Below are 13052 nucleotides of genomic sequence, written 5' to 3'. Positions count from 1 at the left end.
CCTATATATATCCATCCTTCAAGACTCGGGGCCACTAGAACCACTCAACTATTTGATTTAAGTAGTAAGTCCAATTGCTGCTTTCTGGAATGTCAGCTCAACAACTGGTTGTTGTAGCATAGCGTCTCTTAGCATCTGATCTAGACAATGCAGAGAATCCGTTAATGTGGGCCACTGCCACACACATTTCATCATCAGCAATAGGCAGCAAGATGGTGAGCTCAATCAGGAACTGTGTTGCAACAAGGCTGGTCACTTTCATTTCTTCCACACCATAATATCAAAGTTGTAACATAACACAGATAGCATTCCAGAGCTTCCAAACTCTGAAAAACATTTGAAATTGAATAAAGCTATATATGTATATTGACTGCTGTTTCACACATTGAAATCATTCTACACTACACTTGAAAACAGCATGTCAGTCCCTCTCTGACATCGTTCTCCATGTACACTTAGAAACGTCTTGAGACGGCGTGTCGCATGCTGAACTTTGGCCACGGCCTATTTATAAAACTAGCTACAGTTACAGCTATTCCTGACACCGTGGAAGAGCTTTGAAACACATTTCACATCGGCGGTGAAATAATATGGACAACATAGAGTTACACTGGAGAAAGGGAAAGTGAGAGTGACAAGATGGGGCTCGGGGAGGAGTGTGTGACGTGTGAGCAAGGGCGCAGAATTTGGTAGCGACATTCACAACTACTGTTCATTGCAAACATTTTGGTAAAAAAATAAACCAATAGGTGGAGTTGAGTGCCACTGTTTGAACGAAATTATAATCGACTTTGAGAATTAAGTTCTGCGTAGCTCTTTAGACACCTTCACTGTCTTGGGGACTGTCTCCAGACTCTCCATGACGCGTGGCCCGGAAAGATGAGGCAAGTGGCTCTGCTAAAGGGAATCCTGACAGCAGAGTGCATGGCAACAACGTCAAGCACAGCAAATTATAGGGTAGTTCTGTTCCTGGACACATTTTGATTTGCTGAAACACAAGAGTTATTCATGTCTGGGGGCATATGACACACCTCAAAGTCACAAAAGAAGACAGAAGAGTACATTATGTCTACATGTGTGTTGTCTCTGACTCATGAATCATTTCTTAATGCATTATATTACATTATTATATTTATATTATATTTTTGAATTGTCACCAAGTACTTTCCTTTACACAAATAAAGCCATTTCGTCAATAAAGTGATGCATAAAAAGACCCCCCAAACACACGCACACACACACACACACACACACACACACACACACACACACACACACACACACACACACACTTAATGTGTGCATCACAAGTCAAGGAAAGGGATCAAGTGGGACATATGACTGACATCAATTGTTTGCCTCAGTAACAATTAAATGTCTTAAATGAGGGAAAAGTTAATACATTTCAATCAGTCCATGATTCTGATCTTTGTTTACTCTTTTTGTCCGTGTGTGTGTGTGTGTGTGTGTGTGTGTGTGTGTGTGTGTGTGGTAAAGAAAGAAATTGCGTCTGTTTATGGTAGAAAAGAGCCCTCTGTTGGTCATGTGGTACACTGTAACCGAAGCCCCATGATAATTTTAGTACATTATGTGTATGTGTGGTGAGCCAGTGCTCCACCAGTGGTGGTAAATCTCAGTTACATATAACAAAATAAATCATGTTTGAAAATAATATGTACATCCTTCTGGTCCTGTACATCTTGAATTTAAGCAATATGATGGACAATTGTATCAACTGTCCCTTTGTTAGGTGGATAATTAACACAGGAATCATAGCTGCTCTCTTTTTTAAGTAGTCTAGCCCTGAGGGAAACAAGTACTAACAGAGAGACACATAAGGTGTGGGACTGGACAATTACATTACATCAGCCTGGTTTCCAAACATCACTGTATTGCTGCACCACCGTCACTCTCAAAGTGCAGCTTACATTATACGTACTTGCACTTTACTGATGATGTGGATCTCTCTTCTCAACAATCCTTTTTAAAGTGTGTATTTTTATTTTAATACTAAACTGTATGTGTATGCTATGTCTTGAACTTGGACCCCGTAAAAAAAAAAAGACCAAAACAGAAGATTTGCAAGATTTATGATATTATAGAAAACATTAGATTTACACTCTTAAAAAAAATACAGAGCTAACACAAGATACTTAATTAAACAGACTTGAGTATAATTCAAATTATTGATTATATTACATTTTATATAAATATACCTTGATTTATCCTTGCACTGCACAGTGCCAACCCCGAAGCGATCAATAAACTAACTAACTAACTAACTAACTAACTAACTAACTAACTAACTAACTAACTAACTAACTAACTACTAACTAACTGTCTGCCTGTCTATAACAAGGTTTAAATTCTGGGCGAGGCGGTCCTGACAGGAAATCAAGACACCCCCCTATCACGTGATGACGCATGACGTCTACGGCGCTCATGATTGGCTGAGAAGGCAGGCAGGTAACAAACGGCAGCGAGACACAAACAACAGACAGCTCTGTCCCGAGGAATAGACCGACCGATCCTCTGGATGCCCGAGTAGCCGCCGGTACCGCCGCTGCTACATATCCGACATGAGGTGAACCCGACTCGGACAGATATGTTTACGTATTGTGCTCTAATGACGATCCGTTAGCTTAGCTGGCTAACGTTTAACGTGCCAAGTCGGTCGGTGCGGTTTCCAGTTTTAGCTCGGCTTAGCTAACGTTTATATGGGTCAGGTGGGTTTACGGTAACTGTGGAGAAACGAGCCGTCGTTATTGTCGTGTGCTTGTTGGTGGACGTTAGTTGTATTCCGGGGGTTTTCCTACGGGAGCAGCTGGGGCTGTAAAGTTATATTATAATGCTATTGTTTGAGTACCGTATTTGAGGGGGATGTTGCTATGTCACAAGTCTTTGGTGATTGCCCAATTAAGTTGTCACATGAGGTCGTATTTACTCCACACTTCCCCACTTAAAGTCACTACCTGTTTTTTTCTGTGGTCTGGCTCGCCGGTCTCTAGTTTAGGGAAACGCATCAACATCCATCCTTATAGAAGTCTACGTAGATGCATGAATATATAGCCCAACATGTTGTTTTTTTAACCCGTTCAACACTGGATGTTGGAGGAAGCCCAGTTGTTGTGATGTTCAATACTGAGTTCTGTGTTAATTGACAAATCTATTATGTTTTTTTAGGTTTGACATGAGGCTGTGTTCTCCCCTTCTGCTCTGCCTGGCAGCAGCAACCATGCCGCTTGCCTTTGTGATATCACCTCCGTAAGTACAGCCAGATAATAAACTGTATGTGTCCATGGATAATAAACTACCATTGTCTGCCTCTCCAGTTGTGTGTCTATTACGGTAACATGGAACTCTCAGTAGATCATTGTCCCTGTCGTTTACATAATAACAAACCGACTCCACTAAGAAATGATGTGTGTGTGTGTGTTTCAGACACATGTGGACCAAACTGATCCTGACCCACCACTGGCCAACCACATTCTGCATTGTGAGTTTATTCTTGCCTTTGCTTATTTATTTATATAACCTTTTGATTAGTGATGTCCCAATCGAGTTTACTTGCCCTGATCCAGTTCACTAAGCAGTCACAAGCAAGATACTCCTTTTTTCTAGATAATACAGCTGCACAGTGCACACTTCCAGTAGCCTACATTGAAGTTGGTATAAATCAATCCAATATATGTGCTTGACAATGCAGATTGCTGTAATTGTATACTGGGGTCTGCTTCGTTTAGGGTCAGCCTAGAGCTGGCATCGGTAGTACTGGTAGTTGTGTGATTTAGTGTTATCGTGTTTCTATAAATGTAATTTGTTGTTCCGTTTCTGGAAACGAGTCGTGAATATTCTGACATCCGATCCACAGCCAGTCCTCCATAATGGTTTGATTAAGTAATGCAGTTTTATCATAAGTCACACTACAATGCATCCATTTATGCTTTTGACTGCACTCTCTTGCTTTTTCTTGCTTTCTGGAGAACCTCTCGGGTCACTTCAAGTAACCTGTGGTTTTGTATCACATGCCTTCTCTGTCAGAAGCAAAGGTTTGACAACATTGTGGTCTCAGTGTGACGCGTTTTTGTGGTTGCCTAGAACATGTTTTGCTGACTCATTTTGCTTAATGATGACAATCCAACATTTTCAGTAAAGTGTTTCAATTCAGGCAACTTTAGGACATTTTTCTAAACGTCAGCAAATAACTGAGGAGATATAAACCTAGATCCTTAACTGCAAAGCAACAACGTTGCTGCAGTTCCCATTTCACTTGACCGCTCAACTTTTCTGAGTGGGAAAAGGAAGATGTTTTTTTTTTTATTTTAAGTGGTTGGCAACATGAATATTATATGCAAGGCATACTGTATTTTTAAAGTGATTGTTCATTTAATCAATCATATCACTCACATCTTACAAACAAACAACATTGCCAGTGATGATGGTAATTAAATCAGTAATAATAGAAATAATCATTTGTAGCCACACTAGTAGCTAGTCTCCAAAATGAGCTTTGTGCTCATTTCAAATTTTCAATTATAACATAATTGTTATGTTTATGCATCCAGATGGAATAACAACCCAAATGTTATACCTTTCAGACGGAACACCCAGCATGTCATCCCAACATCAGCTACTGGACACTACATGGACTCTGGTATGTGTGTGTGGTTCAGACTTCTATCCTGTCCTGTCTGAAAATGCTTTTATAACACTAAATACATGATCATTAAATGAAGTAGGAGATACTACAGGGGTGTTTTGCATATTTGCACTAACCTATTAAGGAAGATGACTAATGAAGAATAGCAGAGTTAATCAAGTTGTGCATTATGTGGGGAATATAATTGTTGGAATTTTTCTGTGTTCCAGGCCAGATAAAGGGATCGACTGCAATTCATCGTGGCATTTCAACTCTTCTCAAATAGAGGTACAACACTGTTTAGTGTCTTTATAACTGGGTGTAACGTTCATGAACATGTTTTCTTTCTGTAAATCAGTAGTCACTATAAATAATAAGGAGAACAAACAGACACCGGGCACATTGATGACAATAAGACAAAGAAGAAACAGGAGAATACTTAATTATTGAGAAAACTAAAGTTATATACAAATTAAGTTTATTATACGGATGAATAAAACATATCTGTGTTGGGGTATTTGTTCACAGGACCTGCTTCCAGACATGAAGAAGAGTTGGCCTGACTTGCTTAACCCCTCATCTGCTGGATTCTGGTATTATATTAATCAATCCATTAGCAATTTTATGTCTGTCAGTCCATATTCACTCCTGCAGCTGAATGTGTATGATCTTAAAGACATACCATATGTGATCATTTCCTCAACAATAACATTTAAAAAAGAAAACACACAATAGTATAGCTTTGTATTTACTTCACAGCCATAAACTTCCATTAGTTCTGAAAGGCTACAAACATTTACTTCCAGTTTTTTTTCTGCCTGTCTTCTTGATACTGCATAATTAGAATATGTTATCACATATGTAATGTTATTTATTCATCATTTATTTATGCAGAGATATCTTATCATTTTTTATTCTTATTTATTTTTATTTTTTTTACTAAAAAGGATGTTCACAAAAAAATATGTGTATTATCTGTGACGCAATACAAATTCTTGTTTCTTAACAAAGTTGCAACAGATACCAGTATATTTAATTGCTATTTTAGGAGTTTAAAGCATATGCTAATTAACAAAATAATATAGTGAATCGTGGATAATCGGGACATGATATTTTCATATCGTCCAGTGTGTACTGGGAATACTTTAAAACGAAGAATCAGGCATTGATCAGTTAGTCTTCACAAACTGTTATTGACGAGCACACTGTGCTCAAATATTTATCATTAACCATTTCTGTCTGCAGGATCATATTCACATTTCGTCATAAAAAATTAAGCCTATTGAGTGTCATTATAATTAAGTGTATTCCTGGCATCACTTTGTATATTTTGTAAAACCTGTTGGTACTCGTTTGTTGGTTTCAATAGGAAGTATGAGTGGCACAAACATGGAACATGTGCAGCCAAAGCAGCTGCTCTGAATAGTCAACATAAATACTTCAGTAAGGCTCTGGAACTATACCACAAACTGGATTTGGACAGGTACACCATATGTACACAATCACACCCTCAAACATGCACATTCAGACTCTTAACTATTATTTACATTTATTAAGTCCATCTGGATGAAAGCATAAACACCTAAAAGCTTCAAATATGAATGTTTTTGTTATTGTAGCATCCTGAAGAAGTTTGACATCGTCCCTTCAGAAAATTACTACAAAGTAGGTCTATTTATAGTTTAACATCAAATCATTGTAAAATCTCAAATATTTGTGTAATGTTAGGAATAAAGTAGCTTTTAATAATGGGATCTATAATAATGATATTGCCTCTCACTTCTGCTCCTCTCTTATGTTTGTGTGTAGTTTTCCCAAATTGAGCAGGTCATAGAGAACTTCTACAATGTCAAACCGAAGATCCAATGTGTCCATCCATCAAAGGTATAAACACCTCATTTCACTCAAATTATGAAATCAGGATTTGCATGGTGCTATTTTCAGGAATGTCCAGGTGTGCTTTTGTATGTGTGTCAGGTATCAGTGTGTTTCAAATTTCGACTGACATTCTGTTTTTGTGTTTCACAGAACAGCGACGCACAGATTTTGGGGCAGATTGAGATCTGTTTCGACCCAGACTTCACCCTCATGGACTGTGAGAAACAGTTCAGCATGGAGACGCTGTCTGAGGGAGACTCGTACGGTCTCAATGCTGTTGACAAGGCATCAGGGTTCAGTGTGTGTGACCATGACATACCAGTTTACTACCCACCTCTTAAATCAAACATATAAACATACAACAGTACACTGCAAGCACACACACACACACACACACACACACACACACACACACAAATCAACTGTACTGTGATTTAGCACATACACACAAACACTCACTTAACTATAATTCTAAATTCTCAGGCTTCAAATTGAAAAATCATAACGATAAATGTCAAAAATACGAGACAAAATCAGAGCAGTCTGAAGACATTTTGAATTCACTGTTTGTCTGTGGCACACGTTCTAACCTACACATGCCAGGACACACACTCCACTACTACGTAGTGCCTTAATGGACTCGTGTCCCTTCTTGACCCCTTGCTAGTACATGAATCCGATAGAGTGCACAGCATGTTGTCTACCACGCCACCACAGGGGGCATCATGGTGAGTTCAGGTCAGCCAGGAAGTTTGTGTGCGGTCTTGTTGGCACATGACTAGACTTGTGTCAGATCTGCTGGTGACTCATGTTATTGGTTATGTTAGGTTGATCCCGAGTGTATATTTTATGCCTATTTTGTGTGTTTACATGTTGTTTTTTTTGTGGGGGTGATTACTCTTTTGTACAATCCACTACACAGATAATATGTATAATAATATATAATAATATGCATATTTTTGAGGGCAAGGGCAATCATTTTTAAACAAACACTGCTGCTTGGCAACAACATACACTGCTTTCAGGTATTCTTAACTACTAGCTACCTTCTGATCTTTGCTAAGTACTTAAGCCATTATTCGAGGATGTAGTGTAGTTAGGTCAGTCTATGATGCTGAGAGAGGACTGTTTACCCATTTGTGAGCTTAAAACCAACTAGAACCAATGGATGGACTAGAAAGACAATATAGTATGTGGACACCATACTACACCATTCTTTTTTAATAGATATAATAAAAAAGGTACTTGCCATGGAAACGACACAATATATTACGCAAGACCTAATAAAAGGTCTTAATGAAACACTTTATCCCACATTCTCTAGGCCTACCCTGTACAGATTCTCAAGGATGTAGCAAATGGTCTGGTAAACACTATTTCATTCCCAGCTGATTTGTTTAATGAATTGTTTCTATTGGTGTTTAGCTTTCGCTGCTTTTGTGCGTAGATAAATACATTGTGCGTAAGCTGGAAAGTAAAATCCATCCACCCGTTTTTTTTGTAACCACTTATGATAATTGTAATGACAGCTACCATCAGCTAGTGCCATGCTGTGTAATTACTGAAATGAACATTGTACTGTCGTTTTTAAAATGTCAATAAAACATTTGAAATCTAGTTGATCTGCCTTCTAGTCATCAGTGAGTTATGCAACATTCAACATAGGCTTGGATGGTATTTAGAAATACCCTGGGATAAATACAGAAGCTGTGCTTTTTATAATGCTATATTAATGTCAGGTATTGTAGTGACCAGCACGTGCCACCAGAGGTAGTCTATAGTGTAACAGGCCGCTGAGCTCAGCTGAGGCAAAAGTGTTGCCTTAAAAAGCTTAAAGTTTATAGTTGGGATATACATTTTGCTCAATTTTTACCCCAAAAAATGGACTCAATGCGCTTTGCCGCCACGTTTCCAAGGGTTTGTAAATGTCTTTGATTTGATTATCTGTTGGCTTTGCTGAAGTTTATTGCCGCATTTTAATCAGGTTACGGCTGCCAAATCAGCCTATATTCACTCCCAATATACTAATATCCGTTCTAAATAATTGCATCATGGCCTCTCTAAAGGTCGATGTGCCTCATGGCTCGGCTCCCAGTGACACGGAGATTGCAGTGGTGTGGTGGGCTGGCCTTTAAGGTGTCCGATACGGTCATAGACCCAGTGAAATGTCGGGAAAGCATGAAAAAACAGATGATAAAAGTGTCTATTTGCATGTTTGATTCATGTAAGTGTAAGTGCATTAAATAAATAGAGCACGCTGTATGAATATAGAAGGCCCATCTGCCCGATTGTGGTGTCAGGATGGTTTTAACAGCCATCTTCTGTCAAACTGTCTCTGTCTATGCATGTCATTTAATATAATATATGTCTGTCTATCTGTCCACATCTACTCAGTGTGTATGAATATTAATGTCGTGATCTCCTTACAGAGCCTTAATCCTCCCGGGACAAAGACACCAGTGCATAATCCCGAATCTCCTCCCACAACACAGCACAGCAGATTGACTGGACACATCTGATTACATTTCCAATAGTGCTCAAATGCCCTGAAACTATGTGCCAGCTAGATTATTAGTGTGGTTCAAACACATAAACAGCACTATGAGCTCCGTTTATTTTTGTGACCTTCCAGGTTTGAGGAATAACCCCGACTGAAGAAATGAAATCTATATTGAGAAGTAATTAAAGCCCAGCTATGGACACTTGACCCAGGTAGAGCAGCAGTTCTGCACTCCCTCTCCATCAAATAAATGCCCCAACCCCACCCCCATCTCCCCCACTTCTCTTGGTCTCTCTCTCTCTCCCCCTCTCTGGTTATGTAACACTGCAGTTCTGCAAAGCTGCTGATGTGACAGTACCTACATACACACACACACACACACACACACACACACACACACACACACACACACACACACACACACACACCCATGACCAGTGATCAACCGGATCACGCGGTTCTCTCTGTGATTGCTGTCCTCGCTTCTGTCATTATTGATTGCAACATTGATTGCCGTCCTCAAATTGAATTCACTGTCACTGAATCTGAGCCACAGCATTTTCCACAAGCCTCCACTTGCGTGCTGCTTACGCTCTCCTTTTTACATTGTCGTTTGTCATCATCTTTTATGCAGTCTGTGTTGTCGGATGTCAGGCAGGAGCTAAAGAGAGGGGACAGAGGAAGAGGGAGAGAGGTAGCCGGGTGACACCATGTGACCTCTCCAGCTGTTGCTTTATGCTGGTGGGAGAAACAGAGCGGGAGGTGAGAGGCAGGAACAGTGGAGGATAAAGGAGGGAGGGGTCGGGAGCTTGGCGGCACACAATGTGACTGGTGACAATCCCCTCTGCAGAGAGAGAGAGAGAGAGAGAGAGAGAGAGAGAGGGGATGAACACACACATGCACGCGCCGCAATGTGAAGAGTGAGCTCACACACACCTCTCCTGATTCAGCGGAACAGATTTATTCGTCACCTCTCCCCCGGCAGCCTCACGCAGCGAGGCGGCTGCAAAACAAGACAATCCCAAACCCCGGCAGCACCTGCCCTGTCCGTCAAACCATCTGGTTGTCTGCGCAGATTAACGGCTGCTACAACTCCCGACTGCGTGCTGACTGGCGTCTGCTGCGTCTGAGAGACGGCAAGGGTGGACACGACATCCAGCGAGACGAGCGGCGCATGTGAATAATGGGAAACTTAAAAAGCGACGACTGCATCGAGGACGGGCCAATGGATGAGCTGCGGGACAAATAGACAACCAAAAATAATAATAATAATAAAAAAAAAAGAAAGCTCCGTTTCTGCAGCTCTACCTTAGGACCCCCCTGCAGGGAGATGTTCATCATTATGGGATAGATGCACAAGTCTGCCCGTTGCCATGGATACCAGCACGCGAAAATTCACAGTGCGGAGATGGTTTTCTATCTATTTGAAGAACAAGGCGGCAAGGAACAAGAACAGCACTGGCTTCTGTCAACTGGAGGTAAGTGGAGCTGTTGAGACGCCCACCCGGGACTGGGGGAAAACTTCCGTCAACTGGAACCAGCACACAAGTGGGAATCTGCGCGTGTTGTGGAAGGGGGGGTTCAGTTGCACCATGTGTGTATTTTGTATAAATATTCAGGCCGTGACAGCAGCCGTCGAGGGGTGAGGAGTCACGGCGTGCACATGGGGATGGGTGTGGGAGGAATGTGTGTTACTTCAGGAGTCAGTGCTGCATCGTTACAGCTGCCGGTCTGTCAAGAGCCCAGAAAACAGGGGGGCTTGTGTTTTGACTTAAAGAGAGAGAGACAGGCTACTGGGATATACAGACAGACAGACAGACAGACAGACAGACAGACAGACAGAAATGCTAGCAGGCAAACAAGCACCGAGACGGGCAGGCTGATAGATAAATAGAGACAGATTGATTCAGTGGAGGTCTATTTATAGCCCAAACAAACCAGCGGGGACGAGAGACAGAGAGGCGGTATACATCTACCTGTTTGTCTGAGATATAAATAGAAACCCTCCCCTTCTCTGGGCTTTTTTTGTTGTGACCGAGCACTGATGAATCATCTTGACAGGCTATCTTCCCGTTTGTGTGATTTGTAGTCTTTCTGGCTGGCAAACGCCGGTCTGCTTGTGTTTGTTTACCTGCTTGGCTGCCTGTCCACGTCTGTAACGTGATGCTCTGATGCTCCATGTGGGGAAAACAGCGCGTTCACTTCCCTACCCTTCATGGAAAGGTCGGAGTTCAGAGTCAGCTATAGATCAGCATCCTAGAAGCCGGTACTGAGGGCCTCGGTCCCTCCTCCGATCAGTCCTGTTGCACTGGACAAGGAATAAAACAGCAATTAATCACATGGGTCCCATCACTTTTGCACTGCTCTCTGAGACCTGAAACTTTCCAGCATGTTTCACTTCAAGTCATGCCCCAACCAGTGACATCACAGCAGCTGATTGCTGATGGAAAACTATATTACAGTAGCTTTGACTTTACAGTTTGTGTACCCTCAAATATCTATATATATATAGCCATTTCACATGTGGTATCTAATACATAAGGTAATCATCAATTTGATACAGTTACAAATTACAACGTAAGCCTCAGATTAGAAGTAGAACATGTTGTACTTTTGCAAAACTGAGTCAAAGCACGTGCAAAATATTAGAATCCGTTGACGTGGCAGACTAATGTTGGGTGTGGAGCCGCACTGTTGCCATGCTGCAGATCAGCAGTTGCTATGCAGGTTTGTTTACTTCCTTGTTTCGCTTCGGAGGAATGTTTGGCTCTGCACTTCCTTTAATGATCTAGGCTGCAAAATAATAAATCTTACCCATTTATTGAATACCAAAAGGAATTGCCAAGAGTGTGAGATAATTTCACTTGCGTCCGATATGAACATTTTATATTTAATGCAATTTCTAGAATGAATAAAAATGTAAGTGCATCAATCTAGAGATTCTGACTTCATTTCTACTAAATTCTTGGCACAAGGAAACTGCACCGAACATCCCTCTCCCTGCATTTGGTTGTGTATTTTTGAGGTAATAAAATAAATCTAGAAGCAGAATTTGAGACCTAATTACTTGCTTTGCTGCATTATTTTGATTGGGGTAAACAAATGTGCTGTTACTCATAAGACTTAATAACACTTTCACTACAGAGATCGCCTCAAAGAACTTGCTGTCTGAGCAGAAACAGATCTAAGAGACAGCCTGATTATTTTTAGCTTTTTAAATTGTACCGATTAAATCCTCAAGTCCTCAAAATGTTCCGACAGTGGCAGTCAACAATTATACGAACCAAAATGAACTAGAACATTAAACAGCAATATAATACTTAGTAGTTCTTAGTATATTACTGGTACGTCAATGAAGCTGTAATGCTGATGTGCCATTGTGTTAAGATAGGCAGGACCACAACAATTTACTCAAATAAAGCTTTGTAAACGTACCACCTTTACCCTTCTAACGTAACTAACTCCTGTTTCACACTTGATTGAAAGGAGGCTGTGAAGCTCTTAACTTCTTAATGATAACTTTAGAGAATTACAGTGTATTGTTACACTGACCAATCTAAGTCGTGCCTGGGGTTGGCAGTTGATCATTTGCTTCACTAAGCAGACTGAATAGGTTGAAAAAGGCGGCTTACGCTATGCATCACTGCCAGTGACCTCAGCCCATACCTTTCCAGCAATAATAATAATGATGGCTCATAAATAACCAGCCGTCTTTGTGCGTACTTAGATGAGAGATTTACTTTATGTTGTTGGGTTTGTCTTATTAATATGAACAATAACAATTCCAATTGTCAATCACCTCACCTTTATCATTTCATCTTTATCACATCTGTTACTTTATCTCCTCTGTGTTTATGGGCTTTTTGTTGTAAATATGCAGATAACAGACTAATAGTGATGTGTGTCTCTCCGTCCTCAGGATGACAGTATACTGAAGGAGATTGACATCAGCCACCATGTTAAGGAGGGCTGTGAGAAAGCGGACCCCTCTCAGTTCCAGCTGCTTAAAGTGCTGGGACAGGGCTCCTATGGCAA

At 40.7% G+C, this 13052-nt stretch overlaps 2 protein-coding genes across 2 annotated transcripts in view; both read left to right on the top strand.

The window, feature by feature from the left end:
* The first annotated feature begins 2449 nt into the window (after positions 1 to 2449).
* Positions 2450 to 8134, top strand: rnaset2 (ribonuclease T2). The gene is made up of 10 exons (XM_084011771.1): positions 2450 to 2584; positions 3184 to 3264; positions 3442 to 3496; positions 4599 to 4654; positions 4870 to 4927; positions 5168 to 5232; positions 6009 to 6122; positions 6259 to 6304; positions 6449 to 6523; positions 6668 to 8134. Exons 1-10 carry the CDS (start codon positions 2580 to 2582, stop codon positions 6869 to 6871), a joined length of 759 nt encoding a protein of 252 aa, XP_083867897.1. The 5' UTR covers positions 2450 to 2579; the 3' UTR covers positions 6872 to 8134.
* Positions 8135 to 9888: 1754 nt separating this feature from the next.
* Positions 9889 to 13052, top strand: part of rps6ka2 (ribosomal protein S6 kinase, polypeptide 2) — a 14771-nt gene continuing 11607 nt past the window's right edge. The window contains exons 1-2 of the mRNA XM_084001854.1: positions 9889 to 10495; positions 12937 to 13052. The exon at positions 12937 to 13052 is cut by the window's right edge and continues 1 nt beyond it. Of these exons, the coding sequence (XP_083857980.1) occupies positions 10391 to 10495; positions 12937 to 13052 (221 nt within the window). The 5' untranslated portion in view covers positions 9889 to 10390. The remainder of the gene's footprint in view (positions 10496 to 12936) is intronic.

Source organism: Eutrigla gurnardus (genome assembly GCF_963514095.1).
Source record: "Eutrigla gurnardus genome assembly, chromosome: 1".
NCBI classification, from domain to species: Eukaryota; Metazoa; Chordata; class Actinopteri; order Perciformes; family Triglidae; genus Eutrigla; species Eutrigla gurnardus.
Note: the sequence above shows the minus strand (reverse complement) of the source record. Positions and strands in the feature narration are given on the sequence as shown.

What these genes read in the sequence shown, in the direction of transcription:
- rnaset2 (XM_084011771.1), top strand. An exon ending in TGGACACTACATGGACTCTG is followed by an intron (nt 4,655 to 4,869) that starts GTATGTGTGTGT and finishes TCTGTGTTCCAG; the next exon opens with GCCAGATAAAGGGATCGACT. An exon ending in AATGTGTCCATCCATCAAAG is followed by an intron (nt 6,524 to 6,667) that starts GTATAAACACCT and finishes TGTGTTTCACAG; the next exon opens with AACAGCGACGCACAGATTTT.